This window comes from Pseudomyrmex gracilis, unplaced genomic scaffold, assembly GCF_002006095.1.
Source record: "Pseudomyrmex gracilis isolate BER0280 unplaced genomic scaffold, ASM200609v1 scaffold_332, whole genome shotgun sequence".
Taxonomy (NCBI): domain Eukaryota; kingdom Metazoa; phylum Arthropoda; class Insecta; order Hymenoptera; family Formicidae; genus Pseudomyrmex; species Pseudomyrmex gracilis.
This window is the reverse complement of record NW_018020916.1, coordinates 71,651-98,416: the sequence shown is the minus strand read 5'-3', so window position 1 is coordinate 98,416 and position 26,766 is coordinate 71,651. Positions and strand designations below refer to the sequence as shown.

The 26,766-nt window shown below is 34.9% G+C and overlaps 6 protein-coding genes across 9 annotated transcripts; 3 read left to right on the top strand and 3 right to left on the bottom strand.

Annotated features, from left to right (window-relative positions):
- Positions 1 to 1,051: 1,051 nt before the first annotated feature.
- LOC109860118 (thioredoxin, mitochondrial) lies at positions 1,052 to 2,068 on the top strand. The gene is made up of 3 exons (XM_020438991.1): positions 1,052 to 1,357; positions 1,458 to 1,581; positions 1,678 to 2,068. The coding sequence occupies exons 1-3, from the start codon at positions 1,185 to 1,187 to the stop codon at positions 1,789 to 1,791; spliced, it is 411 nt and encodes a 136-aa protein (XP_020294580.1). The 5' UTR covers positions 1,052 to 1,184; the 3' UTR covers positions 1,792 to 2,068.
- Positions 2,069 to 6,725: 4,657 nt separating this feature from the next.
- Positions 6,726 to 8,438, bottom strand: LOC109860121 (uncharacterized protein C7orf50 homolog). Its single transcript, XM_020438993.1, has 5 exons — positions 8,360 to 8,438; positions 8,150 to 8,255; positions 7,832 to 7,961; positions 7,447 to 7,624; positions 6,726 to 7,379 (listed from the first exon to the last, which is right to left on the bottom strand). The coding sequence occupies exons 2-5, from the start codon at positions 8,223 to 8,225 to the stop codon at positions 7,095 to 7,097; spliced, it is 669 nt and encodes a 222-aa protein (XP_020294582.1). The 5' UTR covers positions 8,226 to 8,255; positions 8,360 to 8,438; the 3' UTR covers positions 6,726 to 7,094.
- Positions 8,439 to 8,647: 209 nt separating this feature from the next.
- On the top strand, positions 8,648 to 10,259 carry LOC109860119 (thioredoxin domain-containing protein 15). Its single transcript, XM_020438992.1, has 4 exons — positions 8,648 to 8,734; positions 8,948 to 9,159; positions 9,225 to 9,451; positions 9,553 to 10,259. The coding sequence occupies exons 1-4, from the start codon at positions 8,689 to 8,691 to the stop codon at positions 9,905 to 9,907; spliced, it is 840 nt and encodes a 279-aa protein (XP_020294581.1). The 5' UTR covers positions 8,648 to 8,688; the 3' UTR covers positions 9,908 to 10,259.
- Positions 10,260 to 10,498: 239 nt separating this feature from the next.
- LOC109860127 (zinc finger protein 813-like) lies at positions 10,499 to 14,840 on the top strand. Of its 2 annotated transcripts, XM_020438999.1 has the most exons (8): positions 10,499 to 11,046; positions 11,258 to 11,398; positions 11,555 to 11,666; positions 11,739 to 12,070; positions 12,246 to 12,626; positions 12,718 to 13,072; positions 13,271 to 13,671; positions 13,959 to 14,840. In XM_020438999.1, exons 2-8 carry the CDS (start codon positions 11,366 to 11,368, stop codon positions 14,511 to 14,513), a joined length of 2,169 nt encoding a protein of 722 aa, XP_020294588.1. In that variant the 5' UTR covers positions 10,499 to 11,046; positions 11,258 to 11,365; the 3' UTR covers positions 14,514 to 14,840. The 2 variants fall into 2 exon arrangements, with proteins under 2 accessions (XP_020294588.1, XP_020294587.1); XM_020438998.1 differs by having other exon boundaries at positions 10,499 to 11,398.
- Positions 14,841 to 14,952: 112 nt separating this feature from the next.
- Positions 14,953 to 20,026, bottom strand: LOC109860129 (tyrosine--tRNA ligase, cytoplasmic). 3 transcript variants are annotated; one of them, XM_020439000.1, is made up of 8 exons: positions 18,686 to 20,026; positions 17,669 to 18,074; positions 17,311 to 17,573; positions 16,993 to 17,208; positions 16,688 to 16,879; positions 16,317 to 16,584; positions 15,918 to 16,059; positions 14,953 to 15,796 (listed from the first exon to the last, which is right to left on the bottom strand). In XM_020439000.1, the coding sequence occupies exons 2-8, from the start codon at positions 18,040 to 18,042 to the stop codon at positions 15,683 to 15,685; spliced, it is 1,569 nt and encodes a 522-aa protein (XP_020294589.1). In that variant the 5' UTR covers positions 18,043 to 18,074; positions 18,686 to 20,026; the 3' UTR covers positions 14,953 to 15,682. The 3 variants fall into 3 exon arrangements, with proteins under 3 accessions (XP_020294589.1, XP_020294591.1, XP_020294590.1); XM_020439002.1 differs by having other exon boundaries at positions 18,713 to 20,026; XM_020439001.1 differs by lacking the exon at positions 18,686 to 20,026 and adding an exon at positions 18,629 to 18,651.
- A 44-nt stretch (positions 20,027 to 20,070) lies between these two features.
- LOC109860126 (serine/threonine-protein kinase/endoribonuclease IRE1) lies at positions 20,071 to 26,737 on the bottom strand. The gene is made up of 13 exons (XM_020438997.1): positions 26,117 to 26,737; positions 25,867 to 25,984; positions 25,673 to 25,715; positions 25,029 to 25,405; positions 24,684 to 24,903; positions 24,364 to 24,602; positions 23,971 to 24,293; positions 23,631 to 23,788; positions 23,233 to 23,519; positions 22,684 to 22,980; positions 22,398 to 22,570; positions 22,047 to 22,238; positions 20,071 to 21,963 (listed from the first exon to the last, which is right to left on the bottom strand). The coding sequence occupies exons 1-13, from the start codon at positions 26,201 to 26,203 to the stop codon at positions 21,580 to 21,582; spliced, it is 2,898 nt and encodes a 965-aa protein (XP_020294586.1). The 5' UTR covers positions 26,204 to 26,737; the 3' UTR covers positions 20,071 to 21,579.
- Positions 26,738 to 26,766: the final 29 nt, after the last annotated feature.

Below are 26,766 nucleotides of genomic sequence, written 5' to 3'. Positions count from 1 at the left end.
GGTTTAACGCATTTGTCGCGCTTTTCAACTGCCTGTATTTTTTTTTTTTTTTTTTTTTTTTTTTTTTTTTTTTTTTTTTTTTTATTGAAAAAGAATTGCCGTAGGATGAATCCTATTGGCTTACATCTAGGTGCTTATCGAAAGTATCATAGCGCATCTTCTTTGCAAATATGGCACCTGCCCCTGTACGGTTTAGGCATATATATAATACTTCTATATTGCTAGTACGGTGCCGAACTGAAGTCCACATGTTACGGTGCAGACAATGGGTGTGTTTAGCCGAAGTTAGCGCTACGTAGCGCTACGTAGCGGCTTCATGTAGCAGTTGCAAGTGCTGCGTTACTTCTATAGAACATGCTGCGCGTAGCAATACTGTCCAGCAGAAGTAACGCAGCAATTGCAACTGCTACATGAAGCCGCTACGTAGCGCTACGTAGCGCTAGCTTCGTCTAAACACACCCAATGAGAGGCACGAGGCCCGAGAAAGAGAGACGCACGAAGTCCAAATATGGGCATAGATAGTCGAGCGTCATTATGCGCAGGCGCGTCTACTAAGCGAGTGCGAGCGAGACAAAGCATTGGAAAGAACGCGAGAAAGAGAAATGCCCAAACGTGCTTGAATTCACCGCATACGCACAAAGCAGCTGGAGAGAGAGGCTACTATATTGTCTGCACCGTAACATTTGGACTTCAGGTCGGCACCGTACTAGCAATATAGAAGTATTATATATATATGCATAAAACGGACCGCAGCCCTGACGTAACCAATGGGTGCGTTCAGACAACTCAACAGTTGCACAACGGTTGAGAGATAATCACTTTTGATTGGATCATACTTTTGGAACCGCAGTAGATTTTGAAGAATAGTCCTATCATAAGTGATGATCTCTCAACCGTTGAGTTGTCTGAACGCACCCAATGATTCCGTATCTGATACTATGGCTGTGTTCCAAAATTTACTGCCAGCGCTAAGATCTATAGTTTACGTCACATATACAATTTTAGCACTGGCAGCGTGCTGGCAGCAATTCTGGAACGCAGCTTATATACATCAAATAAGGACGTAGAATGGCGTATGGACTAGTGTACAGATCCAATGAGCCATAAGAGTACCGAATCAAACCAAATTTGACAAAATTTATTTTCTGATCAGTAAAGTATCTCAACAAGCAAGAAGCTGAGAAATGCAGCGCGTAGGAGTGCGAGTTGTCCGTAATATTTTGTGCAGCAGGTCGTACACCACTGCACAGGTACAAGAGCAAGTAGTTTCTATTACTTTCAAGGTGCAAGACATAAAGGATTTCGACGAACGCGTAAAGAACTCTAAAGTGCCAATTATCGTTGACTTTTTTGCTACGTAAGCATTAGATTCACGATTTCCTTTGAATACATGAATATCAATATAACAAAATTGAGTTTGCAACACACCTGAATCATGTGTTGCATTGTTGATTCAGATGGTGCAATCCCTGCCGTATGTTGACACCGAGAATAGAAACGGTTATTGCTGAAAAACAAGGCAAGATACTGCTGGCCAAAGTCGATATCGATGAGAACAGTGATCTCGCTCTGGATTATCAAGTACATTAGTTTTTCGCAATGATAATATAGCATTTGTTTCCTTATGTTTATAAAAACAAACTATGTATTGTATATTTAACTCGCATAAACTTTCAGGTTGGCTCTGTACCTGTACTCATGGCTATGAAAGATGGTAAAGTCCTGGAGAAAATGGTTGGTCTTCAGGACACCGACAAGCTCCGACAATTTGTCAACAAGTATGCAGAATAGCTAACTATTCTGTTGATTATTCTTAATAGTAAATTCTTGTACAGATAATTATTTCTTGTATACATAATAAATTTTGCAGCTTATTGTTTATAGTTTACAAAATTTTCTAGTTTGTAAACACATTGAACAATTGACAAATCTATTTTTTTCATATACACATACACACACAAGTCCTGTTCTTTAAGGTTGCAGATTTAATTAAAAAATATATAAAAGCTGTATTGTATGTTGTATTTTAAATGTCTTCTTTTATGTAATAAATTCAAATTATCAATGATTATTAATTTAACATTGGACATATACATTTTAATATTTAGAGTCAACAGAAACTAGAAAATTTCAAACATTTTAAGTGGCGCACCAAGACTTTTTCAAATCAACTTGAAAGCATATGTATTTTGTGTTGTATATATATATAAATTTTTTAAATTACACTGTCGTTTTAAAATGTTAAAAATTAATATAAGAGATGGTAATTCAATATTTCTATCTTGTATGTTAAAGATTTTGAAATTTATTAAAATGATAAAAGTAAATAAACGGCTCGATGAGATAATCAAAGAATGGTAAAAAAACCGCGGAGCCTCTGGTCCAAGAAGGAGGTAGACATTCAATTTAAACGTAAAAAACTACAATGTATTTAAGGACGTTTCGATCATTTATTGTTGATCATCTTCAGCACTGTTCAATAACAAAATATATAATTAAGTACAATTAAAATTAAAACTAACAACCTAACAAATTTTGAAAAATATCTGTTACATAGAATGACAAAAACAGAATAAATAAGTAAACATATACGCACCTAATTTGACGAGTCAACACAACCGCTCAGTGCACGACGGCAAGAACACGAATCAAAACTATAGATGACATAGACATACAAAACAAGTATGATGTGTATGTATCACAGGTCTATTAAGAAAATATAATAAATAATATGTGAATGTACGTTATTCATAAGTATATATAAGAATTAATTATTTAAGTCAAAGCAAAGGTCATTATTAGTAAAAGTCAAAGATTAAAAAGAAGTCAATGAATTTAATCAATAAATAACAATAAAAAGAGGAAGTCAGTAAACTTATTACAAAATTTTAAATAAATAATTAACAGACACTTACTTATAATTTTAAAATTGTTAAAACCATATTGAAATGTCGTAGTTCTCGCCCACACACAAAAAAACGGAACGGAGTCCGACTGTCTCAACTGAAAGATGTCATGATTAACGCATAGATTCGAACTCGAAAAACAGAGAGAGAGAGAGAGAGAGGGGGGGGGGAGAGAAAAACAAACGTGTGAGAAAGAACACGCGACTACCGAAGCTTCTTGAGAATAGGAGTGTAAATGTCATCAAGAAGTTCTGTGTCTTTCATTAAATTGACACTCGCCTTTTATGTCTTAATATTCAACATTTCTGAGATGAGTCTTTTATGATAATATTGCTCTCTATCCAAAATTTCTATCTTATCCCAAAGGAAATCATGGCCACAATCACTACGATATCGACTAACAACAGACTGCCGTTCGTAACTCTGGTAAAAATTACGTTGGTGCTCTGCCAATCTTGTCCGCAATTGTCTTCCTGTTTGGCCTACATAAGAGGCTTCACAGGAAGAGCAGTTTATTTTATAAATTATGTTGTTGTTAAAGCCATGTTCTAATACTTTATGTGACTTGATGAATTTTTTCAATGTGTTCAAAGGTACATTTAAAGGCACATTTAAATTTTTTATTTTTTAAAGATTTAGCAATATTGTCAGTAATCTCAGTGACAAACGGTAGAATAAAAAATCTCTCATCTCCTCTCATGACATCTCTCGCTATGGTTTCAGCATTGATATTAAGCCTTGTTACAAACAAATAGTGTAATCTTTTTTTGAGAAATTTGAAATCTAACGGATATTCATTAGATAACAAAATGGATGTAACTTTGTGTAAATTATCTCTGTGAAATTTAGGATGCGCAAGTAAGATTGCTCGATTAACAATATTGTAAACAATTCCTATTTTTTGTCTGACATTTTTTGTGAGTGGATGATGTGAGAGAAAGCTGACATATCTTCCCGAGAATGTTGGTTTTTGAAACCAGTTCAAATTTATTTTGTTATTGACAACAGTAATAGAAGTGTTAAGAAAGTTGATTGTTTTATTATACTCAATTTCTAATGTGAACTTCAATCTCGGATGGTAAGTATTAAAAATTTCGAATATGACATCTACTTTTTGTCTAGGGACTGCCATTAGAATATCGTCGACGTATCTATAACAAAACGGTAGTGTGAAACCTAATTTATCCAGGCATTGTGTCTCAAGATCCTGTAGAACATCTCAGAAATAATCGAAAGATAAATACAGGTCTCTTTTACGAACAATGTAGAAACTTTATTAACAATAAGGGAATTGATCCGCAGTGTTGAATATCATGGTAACAAATATTAAATATACAATATAAATATTAAAACTACAAAATATAAGTAAACGTTTCGACCCTACTTGAGTCATCTTCAGTACATTAAAGTCATAAATGTCACAATTCGATCTCGCTATGAACGCAATGTTGTAGTTGAATAAAATAAATGTATGCGAATTCTTACTTGAATAAAAATTCCGTCCTGAAACAATCACGGATTGTATTGGCAAGTTAGACACTCAATAAATCGACACACAGGCAAACAACATACATGATGAAAGTCGGAAATCGAACGTTAAACAAACAATAAGGACAGCCAAATATATACACATGGAGCCCCACTCTATTCCAAACATCAAGATAATACGTTAGAGTTTAAATTTCTAAAGTCCGCGCGTCTTAAGTCATTGAGTAAGCAAAAATAAGAACCGTCGAGTAAATCTGTGTCACTGATTAAATTCAGCCCCTGAGTCTGTTCTTTAATATGTATTGTTTCAGAAATCAATCTCTTGTAAAAATTTTTAATTTTTAATTTTTAATTTTATCTCAGAAATGTTGAATATTAAGACACAAAAGGCGAGTGTCAATTTAATAAAAGACACAGAACTTCTTGATGACATTTACACCCCTGTTCTCAAGAAGCTTCGGTAGTCGCGTGTTCTTTCTCACACGTTTGTTTTTCTCTCCTCTCTCTCTCTCTGTTTTTCGAGTTCGAATCTATGCGTTAATCATGACATCTTTCAGTCGAGTATGAGATGTATTGTGAGACAGTCGGACTCTGTTCCGTTTCTTTGTGTGTGGGCGAGAACTAGGACATTTCAATATGGTTTTGACAATTTTAAAGTTATAAGTGTCTGTTATTTATTTATTTAAAATTTTTTAATAAGTTTACTGACTTCCTCTTTTTATTGTTATTTATTGATTAAATTCATTGATAACAAGAAATATATAAGGCCTTACGAGCCATTCGCAGGATGTTTGAGCGGAAACTGTGCGTGTATATATATGTATACACATGTAACGAATTCAACTTGTAAATTTTTACAAGTGAATGTTTTTAGAATTGAAATCTCAATTCTTAAATTCATACGGGATGCTGGATTTGCATCTCACATATGAGAGACCCCGGATATCCCCCTAATTTTAAAATATTGAGAAAAAAACTCCTCGGCCAGGAGTCGAACCTGGAATCTCCAGCTTACCGTGCCATCGCCTTCCCTGTTAGGCCACCGAGGCACTTGGAGTTAGTCTCACAATATTCATACATATATCGAAGATGGTCTGATAATGTTGTTAACGCTAATTTTCAGCCAGCGTAATTTTAAACAGCGTAAATTTAAAATTCATTGACTTCTTTTTAACTTTTGACTTTTACTAATAATGACCTTTGCTTTGACTTAAATAACACAGGCACACAAAAAAAAATGTTCGGGCCCACAGACCAGACCACTCATTCTATATGTATTTTGAGACGCTGAATCCATTTCCGTAGTCAGTTTATCCCCATCACATCAGGATTTTTGGCAAAACTCAAAAAATACCCAAAAAATCACTAAATTTGCTTCTTTTTGCGACACAAAAACCAGTATCAAATGAATTCGCACTTTCAATTCTAATTTTATATATTTTTTGGATCACCGAATCCATTTCTAGAGTCAGTTTACCCCCACCACGTCAGAGTTTTTGAAAAAATGCGTGATACTTTATTTTTTTCTATGATAGCGTACCCGCTTGCTTTCAAAAGATCTGTAATGGATTTCGTTTACGTTTAGTTCCTCTATTTTTACAATCTCTTTTCAGCGTCCAGCAGTAGTCTGCCATCATATTGACATCCCACCTGCCTTAGTATCTTCTCTTCATTTCTTTAATATCTTGGTGAAAACGTTCACCTTGCTCTTCACTGTAATCACCTAAGTTTCCTGGAAACTGATCTATATGGTTGTGCAAGAAATGCATTTTTAAGTTCATTAGACATCCCATTTTTCCAAAGTTTTGGACCATTTTAGACACTACTTGTTTGTAATTTTTGCTGACAAATTTATTTGATACTGGTTTTTGTGCCGCAAAAAGATGCAAATTTAATGATTTTTCGGGTATTTTTTGAGTTTTGCCAAAAATCCTGACGTGGTGGGAGTAAACTGACTACGGAAATGGATTCAGCGTCTCAAAATACATATAGAATGAATGGTCTGGTCTGTGGGCCCGAACATTTTTTTTTGTGTGCCTGTGTAATTAATTCTTACTTATGAATAACGTACATTCACATATTATTTATTATATTTTCTTAGTAGACCTGTGATACATACAAATCATACTTGTTTTGTATGTCTATGTCATCTATAGTTTTGATTCGTGTTCTTGCCGTCGTGCACTGAGCGGTTCTGTGTTGACTCGTCAAATTAGGTGCGTACATATTTACTTTTTATTCTGTTTACTATTTATTCTGTTTTTGTCATTTTATGTAACGGATATTTTTCAAAATTTGTTAGTTTTAATTTTAATTGTACTTAATTATATATTTTGTTATTGAACAGTGCTGAAGATGATCAACAATAAATGATCGAAACGTCCTTAAATACATTGTAGTTTTTTACGTTTAAATTGAATGTCCACCTCCTTCTTGGACCAGAGGCTCCGCGGTTTTTTTACCATTCTCTTATTAAAATGATTGAAATTTGTTAAACAGATCATTTTCTCTAAATTTTTATGTTAATCACTAAAGTGATGTTGAATTAATAATGTCACTAGCAAAAAACGTATAATATACTTTTCCTAATGTTTGTAAAAATAGTTACCACATGTGTATCAAAAGTGACACATAGTAAAAGTCTTTAGTGCTAATCTTCAATATAATCTTTATCTTGGTAAACATTTCGTAAATTTGGAACTATCTATCAGTCGGTAAAGCCTGTAAAAGTTGTCTGGCTCTCACATAAGCGACTGAGGTCATAATCTCATTCTTATTTTCTTCGTCCTGTTCCTCCTCTGCTTTTCTTATAACTTCCATTCCTCTTTGTAACAATAGTTCTCGAGCCATGCCCTTGCAACCTTCAAAGTATTCAAGAGCGATAGGAAAAGTTGTGTTGGGAATAGAGTTTTCATCTAGCAAGTTATCTATCAGCCAAATTTGCCTGATTTTTTCGAATTTCCACTCACTTCTGGAATGCTTCCACTGAAAAAACAAAAACTTATATATAAAATTTAAAAAACTTTTGTGATATTTTGTTATTCCATCTTACCATAGTTACATAGTTTAGTGCCTTTTGCTGAGCATTTTTCTTACTATTCTGTATCTTTTCAGCTGCTATCTGAATAACTCTCTCCCTTTTTAACTGTCTCTTTGACAGTTTTGTTGGAATTGATGTATTTTCTTCAACATCTTCTTTCACAGTATTTTCATTGGAAGAATACTTGCTTCTAAAATAAAATTATTTACTTATGTTTAATAATTCTTGATATACCAATAAATGCCTTTTATTTATTTTTTATTAACTACATATAAAATATTAATTTTAATGTTAATTTTAAATACTATTTTACTAATATTTTAGCATTTAAGAAATTAATAAAATTGTTTTTATTTTTTTTCTGTTAAGATATTTTATAGATATACATATTTTTTACCTGGTATTTTCAAATTTTTTTTCTGATGTGCTGTCTGCTTTAATTTCTTGTACTACTATAGATTTTTTCTTTCTTTTTCCAATTTGTTTTTTTTTAATAACATGCTCATTACTATCTACGTTGTCTACATCTATAAAAGTTTATTATTTGTAATAATTTCACAATATATATATATATATATTTAGTATGTATATACAAGTTTTTTCTTTAATATTTTTTTGTTCTTAATTTTAATAAAATAGTTGATGCTTATCTATCATGTATTAAAAGAAAATTTGTTTCTGAAATAAATTTGTTGTAAGTTTGTTAAAACTTTACCTTTGGTCGTTTCTTTTTTGCTCTTTCGTTTTCTCGAGTGTTGAAATTCGAGTTTCATCGTATTCTCGCTGTCCATGTTGTTTTGATAGAAGATGACACAGCGAACCTTTAATTTACATACTCTTAATTAATATGCATGCTCAATCCATATATTATATATTTACGGTGTAATTATATATCGTTAAAAGGACAAATTCAAACGCGATCTACCTTCACAGAAAATTTCCATGCGGTACTTTGTAGCTACGCATTGAGGAGGGAGGTTAAATTAGGTTAGGTTAGGTTAGGATAGGTGTGAAACTACGAGATAGGGTTAGATTCGCGCTAACAGCTGATTCAAATCATATTCGCATTACAATTTGAAATTGACTTGACTTTGCATTTAATGTGCAACTCTCAGTACGATCGCGGTACAATGTGTTTGGCTATTTTTTTCTTTTATTTTAATAATACAACTATCATGAGTTTAGTCCGATTGTAACGTACATACGTAGTTGGTGGATTACATCGTCATTGTGTATAATTATAAATTCTATAAAATGAATATATCAACATTAAGCTTTATTATATCTTTCTTAATTTTAGGTAAAGATCGCGATTTGTTATTCTGTTTTTCTTTTATCTATTCTTTTTATTTGTGAGAAATGTTTAAGATGAGATATCAACAAAACTATCCATTTGAAATAATGATAATTTACTGTGAAAAGCAATATGCCATGAAGATTTTTTGTTATTGATTTAATTGTTGACCATTAATATTTAATCTAAATTTTACTGTGTGTGATTATCTATGCGCAGTTGATGTCATAAACAGTGAAGAGGTTACGGAAGAATTCACAACACCGTTAATAACTCAGGATACTTCCAATCAAGAAGAAAATAAACAAGTTCGTACAGAAGAAAATCATGTAACTGGTGATGCTGAAAATGCAGCAAATGTCACCATTACTGGCTCAATTAACACCACTAAAGTAAACTGTTCAATAGACAAAATCTATGGACCTGTTGAGGTATGAGCTTCTAAGACTATTATTGTACTAGTTAATATACTAATTGTTCTTATGCATTTTTGCAGCTTGTCAATGTCACAAGACTTATGGAGTTACTGATCCTGGAACCTGGTCCGACAAATCGCTCAAGAAACAACAAAGATGGCAAACAGTTACCAGGGATATGTATTCTAGTATTATTTTATGCCAGATGGTGTGTGTTCAGTAGTCAAGCTGCACCACATTTCAACGCGATACCTCGTTCGTTTCCTAATATCAAAGCTGTTGCTATCGATGCTATAAAATATCAAAGGTGAATTATAATAAATTTATATGTGTATATTTTTGATATATAGTTTTTTAGTATTTGAAACTGGAGATGCAATTTCTAAAAGAAATGTGTTTTGTTTTCAGTTTCAATGCGCAATATGGAATAGTTGGAGTACCGACATTAATGCTTATTCACAACGGCAAGCCTGTTGCTAAATTCAACGATACGATCTACACCTTGGAATCATTCGCGAGGTTCATGTCGCAGTTGACCAATTTGCAACCCAATGGTTCGCTTTACGTTACCTCAGCGGATTTTACCGGACCGGTTTCAAGCACGCCCACTAACGAAATGGATTACTGTCTGGTGATGTCGTGGATTTTTATCGTTGCTTGCATGCTGTACTTCACATCACGCAGTGTATGGTGGCAGCAGTTTGTCGAACTTATTCAGAATACCTGGCGCGAGAGCAATGCGCAACACGAACATGTCGATTAGAAGAAATTACAAAATGAAAACTTTGTTTTTTTAACGGTAGCACAGCAAAGTAATAATAAACAAAGAGCACTGCTGGAGGATCTTTTTCAAATTCTATAATAATGTTTGTTATGAATCTTATGAAACTATTAGCAAGTATTTTTTTAGGATATAAATGTCAAATATTTGTAACATTTGTACATAAGCTCATATTTATACAATTACTTTTGCAATTCATGTGTTTCTTTTGTGCAAAACTTTTGTTCTTCTGTACTAGTTTTCTGACATTCTTACTTAAACTCCCAGTATTGCTTTAATAAACTCCTTTTTCTTCAATAACAATATTGTTATATATTAGTGTTTTATTATTTTCTCATGCGTTAAAAGCATGATGGTATATACATGTATTAATGTACAAATAAATAAAAATAGTACATGTATTAATGTGTAAATAAATAAAGAAAAAAATGATGAATGCTAATTACGAAATATTTTAAAATTTATGTATTTTACCATATAAAATAATTTACATAAGTTTTTTTTATATTCTTTTATAGTATTTTTTTAATACAACTTTAAGAAAGGAAGAAAATCTTTTCTTCTTTCTTTAACATGTATATTTGATGTGTAATAAGTTCAATAAATAATTTATTCTCATGTAAAGTAGGAAAATAAAAAATAATATATAAGCTTTAAAAATCTTTTGAACATTATCAGCCGTCCAAATGTACTCTCCGAAAATTGCTTGTCTTTTTTTCCAAGGTCAATGCTGTCGGCAATGCGTTCTTTAATCCAGCTGTTACACACTTGTCACATAACATCGAGCGCAGTGTAAATGTTTCTTCCATTTATAATATATCTCGTCCAGTGCCGTGGTGTTGTTAATGGCCGACTTCGCGATTCACTTATGAACCTCGTCCAACTTCACAATTATTATGCGCGGCATTTGTTTACGCTCTGAAGTTCGTCTTGAATGGATTTCTTTTATTGCTTCCCGAGACCATGATGAATGAAATGACAGTGCCTGCGGACCACTTCGAAAGCAGAAAGATTTGATTATCAGCGAGCGTGCAATAATTATTCCGCCGAATAAATCGAGCCCAAGATGAAATTTCCGCAGATACGTTGCCATCGACACGTTTTTCGACCTCCCGCGCTAGGTTAGATTTTCCAAAACCACAAACTGGAGATTCTGCCATTGTAGCGCGAAGCGTGGTTCGAATTTACATTTGAGAGATTGGTTTAATAATTATGGGCTCATTAAACCTCATTTGTCCTATGTGTTGCGGTGAAACCTTCAATAATCCTCTATCTCTCAAGTACCATTTGTTAAGTATGACAGACAATCTCTATTGCCCTGGCTGTTCGCAGCGTTCTGACTCTGTGACAGCGCTCATTCAGCATCTGGACAAGTGTGAGCAAGATCTAGAACACGAAGTGAAGCCCAACATCTTCGGGGACGAGCTCTGGAAAGCCAGTATGGAGTCTGAGGCCAAGATAAATATTTTAATGGTTAGTGAAGAAAAAAACTATATACAATAAAAAAAAAAAAAGTTTAATATTTAATTTTGCATAGGATTTAATGTTATTTAGAAGCATAAGAAATTCTAAAATCTCTTGATGTGGATTGTCTGTATGTATGTAGTAATATTGCAATGTTATTGTCAGGATTGTCAGACTAAAACAACACAGCAAATCAATCAGAGCATTCTCGCAACAGTGAACAACAATGGAGTTGTTATAGTGGATGATCAGCAGACTATACAAATGGATGAAAATGGTTTGTAGAATTGCTGTTTCTTTTTGCACGAGCATTCTATGAACTGAATTTTGTTTCTAATACATATATTAGGAGAGATAAAAGTTGTAGAAAAGATGGACATGGAAGAAACGCAACCAGATCTAAATTCTCTGGATTTCAAGATACCTGAAGGACTTCCCGATTCTGGTGGTGGAATGCAAAGAAGACTGCAGCTATCGCAGAGATTGGTAGCTATACCTGTATCAAACACCAATACGGAGTGCAAAATAACACCAGTGGAGAAAAATATTATTGCTGTGTTGCCTGACAGTTCCGAACTTTTCGATGGTGCTGATACCACATTGATTGATATAGATCGTGTGAATGAGGCAGGGGAGATTGGCGATACCGATGTTCTGCGAGTTAAGCAAGAATTAGCTGAGGTGAAAATAATATTGTCTGTTTAAAATCTACATTATATTTATGTGATATTTGTTTATATTCTATCTAACTTATATTATAGTCAAATATTACAAAACTAAAATTTCTCAAAGTGGTACATATATAACAATAGTATATTATTATTTATAATAATTTTATTTCTTTCTTCTTTTGTAGATGGAATCTAACGCTATATATAGTTGCACTAGTTGCGAAATCAGTTTTAATTCCGTTTTGGAACATATCAAACAGTTTCACGATGGCCAGGAAGTTCTGTTGGAGATGGCGGAACAATTAGACGACTTGACAACGACAATACCTTCAAATTTGGTGTCTGCGGTGCCAGAGAGTACTGACAATTTTGTAAATGCACGACAACGACAGACAATGAATACGCTGCGCACGGAGGAATGTGTGGACAGCGAAGGTAGACTGTATACCAGGAAGGTAGTTCAGATCGAAAGATTCTGGGACCGCACGCCAATTCAAGTCACGACGTCGCAATCGGCGAAAGCTCCGATGATCGAGAAGTTCTTCTCGAACGTGGAAGGCGTTAAGGTGCGGTTTAAGGCGCGCGCGTCTGTGGGAGGTTAATCTCGCGCGAGACACTGGAGCGCGTAAGGATTAATATCCCCCGTATGATATGCAGGTACGAGAGAAGCGTTTGGCGACCGCATCAGTACGAATGTACAGGTGCAATCAATGCTTGCAGCAGTTCTCCAAGTTGGGAAACTTTCGTGTGCACGCCTGTCTCCATGGCAACAATCGTTGCGAGCACTGCGACCAAAGCTTTGCGACCCCGAAGGCCTTGCAACTTCATGTGAAAGTACATGAGAGTGATGTAGACCCGAGCCAGAAGACTTTTATTTGCGTCACATGCGGTACCGAGTTCTGTTCTCATAAAAGTTTGCGATTACACTCAAGAATGCACGCTCCTGTAAGGGCCAGACATGTGGATGCACCCGAGGGGACTCCTAATGCAACTTTTACTTGTCCAGAATGCGGTAATAAATTCAGTCTACTCGGCTTAATTTTCAAATTAATTGTATTGATTTGATTTGCAATATAGAAATGTTACACGAATCTCATTTAATCTATTGGATCATTGAGTAATCTATGTGTAATTTGCAGGTTTCAATTAGCTTAGCATGTTAGGTTGTATTTTTTATTATTCTATTTCTCAATTTGATAATACTTTGCAGGTAAAACTCTGTCGGAGTCGTACAAAGACGCACACATGACGTTGCACACCGGTGACTCGGTGACGTGCACCATTTGTAATAGAAAGTTCGATTCTGCGGACAGTTTGGCGATGCACGCGGCGGTGCACACCGAACTAGCTCTTACTCCGCAATCGCCTACTCTTCCCGTTTCTATCGCAACTCTGGTCGCCGAGAAGACAACGGTCACGACAACAGCAGCGGCGATGACCGCGACAACATCAACGATAACGACAACAGCGACGGCAGCGGTAACAACAGTGGAAATGACTGACAGTCAGAAACCTTATCAGTGTCAGCATTGCGGGCGCAGGTTTACCAGACCTCACGAAAAAGTGAAACACGAGCGTATTCATACCGGAGAAAAGCCGCACGCCTGCGAGGTAGGTGATCATAAGCTCACAAGGTTCACTAAGCATTCCACAGAAACGTAACAAGGCATAGCGTTTTGAGAAATGAAGATGAAACTATTCTCGAGACAATTGTTAGTATGCCTTAGAAAGAAAACAATAAAATGAATGAAAAAAGCGATTAACACACAAAAATTAAAACCTCATAAGCTTTTCTAGAAATTTTTTTCTATCATTTCTGTCACACGATTTAAAAAAAAAAACAAAAACAAAAAACGGTGAAAAAACGATCATGTGTGTGTGTGTGTGTTTACTGACAGGTTTGTGGCAAGACCTTTCGAGTGTCTTACTGTTTGACGCTACATATGCGTACGCATACCGGTGTACGACCCTACGCCTGCCAGCATTGCGGCAAACGATTCAAGGCATCGTCCGTGTACAATCATCACTTGCTGACGCACGGCGAAGAGCGCGCCTACACGTGTCCATATTGTCCGAAGACTTTCAAGACGCGAGTGCAATTAGCCGGTCATAAGAACAGTCACACGAAACCGTTCCGATGCACCGAGTGCTCGCGACCATTTGCGTCTCTGTACGCCGTTCGTGCGCACATCCAGACGCATAAGAAAGACAACAATCTAAAATTCAGCTGTTATATATGCGGCGCGTCGTATGGTCGAGCATTTGCCTTGAAAGATCACCTAAAGCAGCATGGCCAGGATGTGTTAGCGCCGCCGGAACCGGCGCGAGAAGAGGAGATTCACGAGAACTTTCTTCTCGTTGAGGAAGAAACTGAGGAAGATGTGTTTGTGGCACCGTCATCATCCTCGCTTCCTATCGTCACGCGTTCTCCTGACGCGAACGACATTGTTTGAAGCCAACTGTTGCAATCCGATTCTAGTCGAATCGTAATGTATAAGTGTTCATTTAAAGTTACTACGACTGACGCGGTTGTTATATTTTGATCTGTGGAAGGCAAATCCACATAAGTATCTGTGCGCGTTTGCACAATTTATATCTTACATCTTGTTGCATAGGTGATAGTAAATTTTCTACCAAAACTTGAGATCGGTTAAAGTCTTGTTCTATCAATGTAAGAGCGTTGTTAATTCGTCACTAAATTTAACTTGTTTATATGTTTTGTATATTAAACAGTTCATCAATTGTAAACTCGTGAGTTTACTTCGGAGTTAGATCAATGAAATCTGTTGCGTTCAATTAAATTTGAAAATAGAACTGAGTTTCCGATGTTTAATTCAAAGCTTGAAGGACAAAAAACAATAAATAAACATATGTGTAATGTAACAAACGTACTTGATGTGTACACAGCAGCAATCAACTTGTTTTATTAGTTCTATTTTGCGCAGTTATTTAATAATTTACAAAATGGCATAATATTATATTGTGGTACACAATTAATTTTAATTTAATGTTATATCTTCTTAATAGTAGTTCAAATTTCATTTTTGAACATTGACAGTTGGCCAGAGGTCTTTTATAAATTAACACTATTCTCTTTACTTTTCACAATTTACATGTTTATAAGTTGTCAGTGTTACATTTGTTATTATGTATTGTTGATGTTTAAAGAGTATTTACGAACAAATTAAAACTTTTACTCAGGAAAATTAATAGTTGTTTTTATTTTTACCACAAAAAATTATTATTACCAAAAACAAAAAACAAAATTTTTATGTAGTTTTACATAGATCTGATCAAGAACAAATATACGCCGTGAGACAGAAACATTGTGCAGGGTTAAATCTAGATTATACACAGATTTTGCATTTGCATAAATTTATAAAAAATCAATAATGTCCAAATATCTCACAAAGAAATAAACACGATCATGAAAACACAATGATTTTGTGTTCTTTCAAATATATTTACTGACCAGTGAAATGTCTATGATTTTTTTTGTCATGTGTGCATAATAAAAGTAAAAATACACAAAACTTCAAACGGATAGTTCGCAAAAGTATAAACAGCGTCTTAGTTTGTCATACAAGCCAGTGTAATAAATAAATGAAAAAAAGTAAATGCATTATTTGATTGGAACGTTTTTGAGAGTGTCACTTGTTATTTTGCCGCCATTTAAAGTGAGTAGTAAATTTCCATTCCAAGAAGCTGCGCCATTTCCATTTACTACGAGATCAACCTAATAACAATTTTTTATAGTGTATTGTTATAATAAATCTATATTTTTTTCTTTTGGAGAGTGTATTTTTGCAAAAAAAGAACTTTATGTGCTCTGTATAGTGAGAACAATCGATACTTACCTGTAGCTTCTCCCATACTTTCTTCTTTGGATTCAGCACATTATCTGCTGTTCCATTTTCATAACCTTCAATAACAATTTTGTCACCAGGTGCACTATCTGCGGGAGGTCTCAAAGGCTCAACTTGTTTTGCTGGTTCATCGCTTGATAAAATGCAATACAAAAGTTTAGATTTTAAAAATCATCATGGAAACATGTTTCAGATAAAAAAGCTATAGAATATCAAGGGCCCTAGATGATTAAGATGATCTCAAGATCAAACGAATGTCAACATCTGTCTCCCTTGATATCCTATAACTTTTATTTGAACTGTTATTTCGTATCTTTCATATTTTTCGAAATATTTTCCTAGAGTAATTAAGAAATGGAACATTCTGTATTTGATTAATGAGATACCTACACAGAAGCACAAAGAACCATTCCATGTGACAAAATTCCTCTGAGATTCGCTGGTTTTAAATTTGCGAGAATCACAACCATTCTGTTCTCCATTTCGTTCAAAGGTACATAATTAACCAGACCACTGACTATGGTGCGCGGGCCATTCGGTTCACCTAGATCTATTTTCTCTACGTAGAGCGAGTCCGCATCAGGATGTTTTTTTACCTCGACTATCTTACCGACTCGAATATCCAATCTCGCAGGAGTTATTTCCACTTCTGCAGTTTCTGTACAAGTATCAATTATCTTATAAAATCAATTTTATGTGACAGAAATATTTAACATCTTAAACTATTATCTCTTTAGTAAACACTTAATAAGCTAAATTACTTTGCTTTTGCGGTGGATAAGCTTTGCTCGTGAGTGACTTTAGCTTTGAGTTCTTTTCGAACTCCTTTCTTATTGGATCCAAAAGTTTGTTGATGTACACCTCTACGGCATTCTTCAAATCACCAGGATGTATTTCTTCCTTTGCAAAGGCAGCTTCCAAATCTTTATACTTGGAGAAAGATACATCACCGCCTACAAGCGTAAAAATAAGCGATAATTCTTTTTTCTCTTTACCTATTTATTTTTTTATTTTTTTTTTATTTTTATTTTTTGTGATTAGCTTACAAGGCATAAAGTACACGTACCGAATTCCGCAGTTCTTGATACATTGAAGACTTCGCCATTTTTAAACAGCGGAAATATAACATGTTTGGAAAATGCTAAGACTCCATTGTCTGTAATATTTCCAGGCTCGCAAAATGCTTTCTTTAATTTTTTCTTCACCGCTGCGGCATTGTCCAACAAATCGATTTTGGAATCCTCCTCAGACGAGGACATCTTTGCGCCCATTAAGCCGGGAACTGCACAAAAAGCGAACGTATAAAGGTTTACGAGTTACGGAAATCTCGTTATATATATATTTTTAATATTTGCTTTTCTTTTTTAAATATTTTATTACTGACTCATTGGATTCATCAAATGAACACGTTTCTCATATCCTAGCATGGGCAGATATTTCTCCGCAAAAGTAAAGATCTTTCTCTGATCGACACCACCAAACTGCGCATCTACCTTTAAGTGGTGCTCATCGAGTGTCTGTAATCCTGGATAAAGAAGACCAGATAGCAGGGGATTAGAAACTTGCTTGACAACTTCAGCACCTGCTTTTTTTGCATCATGTTCTGTTACAATCGAGCTTAGACGATAAACGTCTAATGTATATTCTCTTAAAAAAAAAAAAAAGAATAAATGTTTCAGTCAGTTAAACAGTATCCACATAAATATAATAAAAATAATATTCCATACAAAGAATATTCTTACTTGGATAACTGGTAGTCAGTTCCTTTGACAAATTTTAGTTTGTCCAGTGGAACGTCAATGGACCTCAACATTGCTTTGATCACAGTTTCGTAATATTGAGTACGTAATTCCAACAATTCCCAAGGTGCTTTCATGTTATCTAAATATGCGTGGAGATCCGCGAAGAGAATTGTCACTTCTGCTCCAGCTCGTAAGAAGTCGGCTATTTTGCTCATAGGCACAAAATAGCCGATATGAGGTTTTCCCGTTGTAGCAGTGCCCCAGTACAGACTGAGATCGCGTTCCTTTAAAATAGTCTTGAGTTTGTCATCTCCCAGCCATTCCGTCAAATTCCTGGTGATAAGCTCGTACTTTTCGGTCCATGTTAGAGCCATTGTTTTTGTATGAATGTATTTGCAAATGTTTACTAAACAAATCACATTAAAATGTCACACATAATCTTGGATTGTTACAGTTTTATTTTACAAGTAAAAAGAAACGCAAAAACACACATTTATTGTAAGAAATTGCAATTAGGATTGCATCATCTTAAGATTTTTAATATAAGTAAACAGCACACAAGTCAACGCACATAAATTTTGTGTTTTTTTCTTTTAATTCGTTTATTTCATAATTTAAAAATTACACTTTATCAAGATAGTTATGTATATTTAAATAAATAAAATCTAAAAACAGATATGTCGAGACGCCATATGTCATTCAGAACCTGTTTTCTTCAAGAGATTAATATACTTTTTCTTAAATACAAGAAAAAGTTCCTATTTAAATTTTATAGATCACAGCCGTTAAAAAGCATTAAATTTCTTTTTTAGTGAAACGCATATACCTATGTACAATATTACAAATTAGGAAACCGGCTATCCTACAATATTAGTTTTTTTTTGCGATTCTTTACGGTATTGCAACGATGCAAAACGCTAGAAAGCAGACGAATTCGAAATCATATATAAAAATTGTTACATAGTCGAGATACACTTTAGAAAATTCATTATAATTCCTCAATATGGCAAAATTAACCTCTCAATGTGCAATGCAATTAATTACAGAACAGTGCCACCGGTCCGTCGCCAAAAGGAACAGCCAAAAAACAGCATGAAGAGCGATGAGGCAACTTTTCATGTGCACGCTGGTACGAGCTTTCAAAAAGAATTCTGATTGGATGTTACTCAGCGTATCTCCAAAATTACGGCGCCTTCTACCGAGCCAACTTCATCCTATGAGATATTGTGTCATTCTACCTTTGTTTTATATCTAATGAGCGATAAAGATAGAATGATGCAATAGCAGATGGCGCGCTCCCTGGAAGCAGTCTTAGGCCACTATTCATAGCCAGATTTTATATTAAAGGGCTGTCTACAATGAAGGTAGTAAGGCTGTAAGAGTAGAGTAAGACCTGGTTTATGCGGGCCTAAGATTTTAATATTTCTGTTTATTAACAGAAGCATAACAAAATATAACAGAAGCATTGAAATCCTATAGTTGAACTGTACCCCAATTCCGGCATAAATTAACAGTTATTACCCGCATAAACAAGGCCAAAACAAGGCCTTATTTGCCCGCATAAACAAGGCCTTAGGCCTGGTTTACAGGCCTGGTTACCAGTTCTGGCATAAGTTAACAGTTATCGCGCGCATAAACAAGGCCTTACTGCCTTACTACCTTTATTGTAGACTGGCTATGTCATCTCAAGGCCATTGCACGTGAAAGTCGTAATCATAAAACCGTAAGGAATTTAATAAATTATAGCTAGTCTGCAATGAAGATAGTAAGGCTGTAGAAGTAGAAAGTAAACTATTTTTCGGTGAACAACGAGAATATAACAAAATGGGCAATTCCCATTTCGCACTGCCTACTGCTAGCCAATGAAAGACGCGTGTCAAAAAACGCGAAATAATTACTTGTATAGACAAAAAATGAAATAACTCCAAGAACCTTATTTCTTGCTCTATGACTAGGTTTACACGTACTGGTAAAACCGTTTTAGATGTCTTTAGTTCAAAACCGGACTTAGATGTCCTGTAAACGTTCCTTGTACTGATGTTTTTTGAAACCGTTTTAGTAAAAACCAGACTTAGATGTCCTGTAAACGAACATCTAAGTCCGGTTTTGTACTAAAACGGTTTTACCAGTACGTGTAAACGTAGTCTATACTGCTTATCTCCATTGTAGACAGCCCTTTATGTAGACTGATTTGAAGATGAACTATAGATTAGGGCTAGGCTAGGCTAGGCTAGGCTAGGTTAGGTTAGGTTAGGGTTAGGTAAGATAAGGTAAATACAGGTCATAATCGGTTGATTAAAGCTGTATTCCGTTTCACGCATATGCGTGCATTTGTCTATACTATACGTGACGTGTACTATAGATAAATGAGCGCATATGCGTAACTCGGAACGCAGCCTTAATTGATCAATGGGTGCGTTCAGACAACTCAACAGTTGTACAACGGTTGAGAGATAATTACTTATAATTAGATCATATTTTTAGAACCGTAACAGATTTTGAGGAATAGTCCTATCACAAGTAATGATCTCTCAACCGTTGCGTTTTCTGAACGTAACCATTGTAATTGCGTTTAACCTAACCTAACCTTAACCGGTAGTCAGATTCCAACAATCAGCGGTACATTCCAAAACCCTACCTTGGTTACTAAAATATTATATTTTGCGTCACGTGTACTATAGTTTTCGGTTACCAAAGTAAGATTTTGGAACGTATCCCAGCCTGGTTTTGACACGCAAATGGTTCAAAGTAACGGCTGTTCTTTGACCAATCAGAAATTGATTTCAAACGCCGGAAAGCAATGTGGCCGCAGACACTATTGGCGCCATTGTATTAAACCAACTTTATTCTCTCACCCTCATTATTCTCTTATATATATGCACGTACATTCACATCAACTACTCACTTGTGTGTGCTAATATTATTAATATAAAAATAAAATATAAATCTTATATACAAGTAGGCTCTTGCGTTAAGGCCAGTTCAATAGAGCTCAACTTCCTCAAGAGCTTTTTCGTACTCACATACTTGCTGCTACAAGTTTTACGTGTGTATATACCTCTATATTACTTAGTTGTAATATACTCGTCGTTATAAAGATAAAGCGATATTTCTATAGCCTGATTTTATAATTATAATATCTCTTACTTATATATATATTTATATACGTTTATATATACATATATAAGTATGTACATACACATGTAAAATACAACAAATTCCATCACTCGCACTATACTGGTGCATAGTAAAGCTCGCTATACACGAAGTTACATAACTGTATATAGAAGAAATATATATACGTCATATATATATTTCTGATTATATAAGTTATATGCACAAACGTGAAATATAAGCATGTCAATCGATGAAAAATCGCATGTTGTGATGCATCACACTGTTTAATAAAGTACATTGAACATTTTTTATTAATCGAAGTGCTTATAATTGTGAATTTGTGCTTTGAATAACTTCGTGCATAGCAGTCTCTAATATACATACGCCGATGCAAAGTACAACGTATAAGCGATTGAATTCGCTGGAAAAAAAAAAGAAAACAATCTTATTTACAATTAAGTGAAACAGAGTGAGAGAATATCGTCGATATGTAAGATCGGACTATATATAGATTACTACTAAGTAATAGCGCTTATTATTTACACGATGATGTAATTTAGAAGTGATCGCGTGCGCATTAATTTGCTGACGGAAATGATAGACAAACTTCGAGATGATTTTTGGAGATATACGAAAGGTGATGAAGAGTTTTCTACCGACACACACGTTGCCGTAATATGAGCAGCAGAACCGCGAAACGGATATATATCACAACTCGAACTGTGGTCGATGTCTACAAAAACTTGTTTTTTGTTCTGTTCGATGCTAATGATTAAAAAAAGCTGTGAGAATCGTTAAGTAGAATTGTCGTTCGGTGGTTCCACCATCCAAGTCGCGATCTCTACTCGTTTCTTTTTCACCTGTTTTTTCTTCTGACCACGGAATTTTGTTTTATAGTTCGTCTTTGTGATCGGCACCGATAGCAGCGCATTGTTATTTAGACTTATCTGATCTATTCGATCTATTCGCGGCGGATCTTCTCCTTCGCTGTCGTTCGAAAAAGTATATTGCGAATGATAGTACTGTCGCAAGGTTGACTCGTTTCTGAAATTCTGCATCGCGCACCACACATGACGCAATAAATATGGAAATCGTGATAGCCAATACTCTGCAAACTTGTCAGGTATCTCGCCAAGATTCTCTTGAGCTCTCGGACTCAATTCTCTGTAGTGATGTTTCTGAAACGATAAGATAATGCATTTGTTAAAACGTATTATATATTTGTATTTTGCTCAAAATTGTTTTTTGTACATTTACAAACCTTGTTTCGTAAAGCTCTGAGTAAGTCTCTTACGCTCTCGCCCCTGTAGCTCCTGTATTTTCGCAGATCACTTGCGACTTCCTCATCGACATGTAATCTCCAATCGTACTGTATTACACGTCCGCCGCAGGTTTCCAAAGCTATCAAAGCCGGACTATCGGCTTCATCTTTTTCTACTCTGTCACTAATGTCCTATTGTATAGAAAATGTAAAAGTAAGTCGCAATAACAATAAAGTCATATCAATTACTTATTACGTATTTTTTTATTTACTTCAACTAAAAATTAAAAAAATAAAGAAAAATCACGCTTGACTATGTTAAAAAGTAGTTTAGTATATTTTTTTACATACTTGGAAAAAACCTAAAATTTCTGAAGAACTCCAAAAGATAGGATAAGTACAGATCGCCGAAGCTGGTGGTCTTTCTGTGGGATCGCTGCTTATCATCGCTTTGATAAGCAGCAGTGCTAATTCCTCGTCATTCGAGGATATTTCTTGAAGCTTTGTCAAGTTGCTTTTACCACCTGCAACAGAAATAGAATTAATCATAATCAAAAGTACGCGCGCACAAACAACCAACTATATACTTTATGACAAATAATTTATATTCAATTTAAATTTTTTTTGCGCTACTTACATAAGATATTGGCTTGTCTTCGTAACGGATCGCCGAAAGGATGTTTGCCGTCGGAGAGAACGTAATAAAAGACACATCCAAGCGAAAAGATATCGACCGCGCATGTCGTCCTTTCACCATTCAGCATCTCCGGTGCTATCCAACCATCAGTCCCGGTTACGCCCGATCTCCGCGAAAATGATACGCGACCTAACTGAAGTTTCTTACATAATCCAAAATCCGATATCATCGCACGCACTTCTCCCCGGGGTCCAGGAACAGAAAGTAGAACATTGTGAGGCTTAATGTCTCTGTGAACTACACAAAAGAATGTTTTATGCAGAAAGATTAACTTTGCAACTCGTAAAACAATACGAAATAAAATGAAAAATTGGAAAGTGTTATGTTACTATAGCTTTATTTTTTATAAATACAAAATTGATTCTTATTCAACAAAGGCGTTTCTCCCCTATATAATAAGAAAAATAATTTAAAACTAAAAATGAATTTTAAAATATTTTAAAGAAAAATCAAAGTTATTACTGTCTTATGTGAGTTACTTTAACTCACCAATATCTAGAAAATGTAGATGCGCCAAACCAGATGTAGCCTGAAGTAGAATATTTTTCACGGATATATTTCCCCTATCGTATTGTCCCTCTACATAATCCTGCAAAGTGGCTTCGGCTAGCTCTAGAGCGATGTATCTGAACATACGATCCTGTTCGGTACAAAAGTATCGAACTACATTCGCATGTGTGTCCGATTCTCTCAATAGAGCTACTTCCCGATCAGCAAACATGAAGCAATCTGGTAAAAGACGTTTTACGGCCACGGCACGACCGTCAAATTCACCTCTGAAAACAGAAAATTATTATTTTTTTTTTATCAACAAGAGACGTTTAAAATCAAGATAAATGCTTTGTAGCACATAACTAGTACGCATGGTAGAAAGGTACACGACATACTTGTACACAAATGTTCCTTCACACCCTTTGCCGAGGATTTGTTTCGTATCGAATATAATTTTTCCCACCTTCACCAATCCTTCTCCAATATCTTCTGGCAAAATGATTGAATTGCCTGACACATCGGTGCCATTTGTACCACTATTTTCACGTGAAGCCTTCAATCAATATACAATCGATTTAACAATAGTTGAAAACAAAAATATTGAATTAAAAATTACGTTACAAATAAATATTAAGTAAACTAAGAAAAATAAATATATATATATATGATACACTATATTCATCTGTATCATTTTTGCGTAATTCGTAAAATTTATCCCAAAAAATGGTCTGATACCTGCTGAGACAACTGCTGTTCCTTAGAATGAAAGGACAACAGGAACCAATCTATTGCGACCACAAAACCGAGGAACAATATCATCTTCAGCCACATGCCGTACGTGTTTATCTGTTGATCGAGCCATAATTTGCTTGTGCTGTAAATCGTCGATTGCGTCACATTTTCCGACTGCAAAGTACCATTCGACGTTTGTATAGCGACAGATATCTTCGTGCTTGTGACATTCAAAGACGAGGTTCCCAAGATTATTGGATCGGATCGGCCGGTGATTTGAAGGGGCTGATTCTGCGATTTATATTCCGCAGGTACGTTATAATGACCTGAGAAAACACAATATCTTGTAAGACACAAATTAACGATACACGCAACAGTAGGTGTTTGCATATTTACCTAATGTAATGATATCATGTTTAGCGTGTTTGATGGTTTGATAACTCTTGTCGGCTATATCGATATTAGAAATGAATATGTGATCTCCCGATACTTCGTCGTCGTCACAAAAACGTGACGCCGACAATGGTCCCTCGAGTAACAGATGCTCGAAATTTCTTGATATTGTTATCCCTGTGTCAACGTACGACGGCAATGCATAAAGACCGTGCTGATACAGTCCGACGTACAAAGTTGGACTAAAATGCACAGATTTCTATTTAACTTTTTTTCAGAAACGAAATGAATCAGGATGATTGTTTGTAAAACTTCAAACCTACAATAGCTGAACATCGGTCGGATTTGTAACGACATTTGTTGCAAATTTTTCCACCACCGAATCGGCAATACTGCTAAAAGGAACCGTCAGCAATCCTTCTTTGGTCACGGTGTACATCGCTATTACTGGGCTTTCAATATCTAATTCCCATAGACTTTTACCTGTCCTTCTGTCAAGGGTCACAACGCGACCCGTTGAACTCGCGGTAAAATGTACCATGTCTAGAAAATTTAAATCACGTGTTTATGATACAACGTACGTAATAAATGTTTACATTGGCTTAACATTTTTTGTAGATAATTTAATCAAATCCCAAAACTCTTATATAATACAAAAGCAAACGTACCGTAATTGTCATCATTGGGGTTCATTGGTGTGGCAGAATAATCGTAGAACGTCACGTTCCACTTTCTGTTTTTATGTTTGATGTCTGCCATAATAATGTTGTATTCCGTACGACCAATATAAATAGCATTTTGTGCCTTGAGAGGACAAGAATTTTTCGCTTGATTAAAAGTTAAAAACTGTTCCTTTTCGCCAGTCGTTGGATCAATATTGAACCAGGTGTCAACTTTTCTCCCAGTATACAATATACCATCAGTGCTTTTGCATGGACTGCTGGCCACCAACTGTGGAATTGTAAATGGTAGTTTTTTCAACGCTTCCGAGTCCCTACCATACAGATAGAGAGAACCATCTCTTGGATCTGGAAGAAACATTGGCCTAAAAATACAAAAAAGTAGTTAAGACTGTAAATTAGAGTATGTTATACAATTAATATATAAATTTAATACGTACAATTACACACATAACAATAATTATATACAAAATACATAACAATAATTATATGCAGTACTTTCTTATTTAACAATTGTCACAAAATTCATAAAAAATCAAACTAATGATATAATATCGTGATGAAACAATTTAAAACATTAATAATACATAATTTAAAACATAAACTTTATATATAATATATAAATAACATACATTTGAGTTTTTGACAGATTGATGGGCATTCTAATCACTGGTTCTGAAACATAATACAAAGAAAATGGTTAATTATGAATAATGATATAATTAAAAATATAATACAAAATTATGAATAAATAGATACAATTAAAAAAATAATACAAAATTATGAATAAGTTTTTTGATGCAATTATGAGAAAAATAATTGCTACCATCATCATGTTGCCATCTTATTTCTCCAGACGATCGAGAAACAGCTATAAGAGATCCTCCGAGAGTAGAAAATATAAGAATGGGATCGTCTTCTGCCACCAGTTCAGTATTAAGATTCTAAAATAACATATAACAATGTATTACTCTTTTGTAATGTATTAAGCATCTATTGAAGCATCTAAGAGGAAAAATTTACACAAAAGTAAATAATGTTGGTCAATAAAAAAACAAATAGATTAGGTTAGATACCTCCAATACTTGCTGGCTTCCGAACACAAACGTTGTTATGAAAATAACAACCGCTATTGACCTGATTCCTGTGATCCACCTTTCCATTGTAAAGCTTTTTTATGTAATTTTGATCGTATAACACATACAAAAACGTGAACGAATTTCTTTCGACGTATGGGCTCCTCGTGACAATAAATGCGACGCATCAGCTTGTTTTCTTGAAACGATGCAAATCGCGATGTGACTTTCAAAAATACGTTATCATAATACACAACAATCACCAAACGATGATGATTCCACAAGATATAATGGAAGAGACGAAGGTCGCATCCTTTCGATCATGCAATAACATCTCTGCCTCGCATCTGTTCGCGATCGCTAAACACGGGGTCACGATATCGTCTTCTTGCAGAAAAACGCGATTGTCGGAACAATCATTTTACGCACACACTATTGTAATTGTTGCTTGCTCTCTAAGAAAATGGTGTTCCATTATTAAAATCGCAATTTATCTTTGTCTTTCCAAGAGATCAAAAATGTTTCTTCAAAAACGTGTACAAAATAACACGAACATTTTTATTTACCACACGCTATTTCGCATGGACACGTATCTCTCTCACACAAAACGGGAGGTTGACAAAAGAGTGACATGCTAATGTCATCAAAAA

Coding starts and splice junctions, on each gene's coding strand:
- LOC109860118 (XM_020438991.1), top strand. CDS start 1,185: ATGCAGCGCGTAGGAGTGCGAGTTGTCCGTAATATTTTGTGCAGCAGG. Junction 1,358..1,457: donor ATCGTTGACTTTTTTGCTAC/GTAAGCATTAGA, acceptor TTGTTGATTCAG/ATGGTGCAATCCCTGCCGTA. Junction 1,582..1,677: donor ATCTCGCTCTGGATTATCAA/GTACATTAGTTT, acceptor ATAAACTTTCAG/GTTGGCTCTGTACCTGTACT.
- LOC109860121 (XM_020438993.1), bottom strand. CDS start 8,225: ATGGACAGCGAGAATACGATGAAACTCGAATTTCAACACTCGAGAAAA. Junction 7,962..8,149: donor CAAAAAAGAAACGACCAAAG/GTAAAGTTTTAA, acceptor AAACTTTTATAG/ATGTAGACAACGTAGATAGT. Junction 7,380..7,446: donor CACTAAACTATGTAACTATG/GTAAGATGGAAT, acceptor TTGTTTTTTCAG/TGGAAGCATTCCAGAAGTGA.
- LOC109860119 (XM_020438992.1), top strand. CDS start 8,689: ATGAATATATCAACATTAAGCTTTATTATATCTTTCTTAATTTTAG. Junction 8,735..8,947: donor TATATCTTTCTTAATTTTAG/GTAAAGATCGCG, acceptor ATCTATGCGCAG/TTGATGTCATAAACAGTGAA. Junction 9,160..9,224: donor AAATCTATGGACCTGTTGAG/GTATGAGCTTCT, acceptor GCATTTTTGCAG/CTTGTCAATGTCACAAGACT.
- LOC109860127 (XM_020438998.1), top strand. CDS start 11,138: ATGGGCTCATTAAACCTCATTTGTCCTATGTGTTGCGGTGAAACCTTC. Junction 11,667..11,738: donor TATACAAATGGATGAAAATG/GTTTGTAGAATT, acceptor TACATATATTAG/GAGAGATAAAAGTTGTAGAA. Junction 12,627..12,717: donor CGAACGTGGAAGGCGTTAAG/GTGCGGTTTAAG, acceptor TATGATATGCAG/GTACGAGAGAAGCGTTTGGC.
- LOC109860129 (XM_020439000.1), bottom strand. CDS start 18,042: ATGGCTCTAACATGGACCGAAAAGTACGAGCTTATCACCAGGAATTTG. Junction 16,585..16,687: donor TTATCCACCGCAAAAGCAAA/GTAATTTAGCTT, acceptor ATACTTGTACAG/AAACTGCAGAAGTGGAAATA. Junction 16,060..16,316: donor ATGGTTCTTTGTGCTTCTGT/GTAGGTATCTCA, acceptor CATTTTATCAAG/CGATGAACCAGCAAAACAAG.
- LOC109860126 (XM_020438997.1), bottom strand. CDS start 26,203: ATGGAAAGGTGGATCACAGGAATCAGGTCAATAGCGGTTGTTATTTTC. Junction 25,985..26,116: donor GAAGCCAGCAAGTATTGGAG/GTATCTAACCTA, acceptor ATGTTATTTTAG/AATCTTAATACTGAACTGGT. Junction 24,603..24,683: donor CCGACCGATGTTCAGCTATT/GTAGGTTTGAAG, acceptor TGTGCATTTTAG/TCCAACTTTGTACGTCGGAC.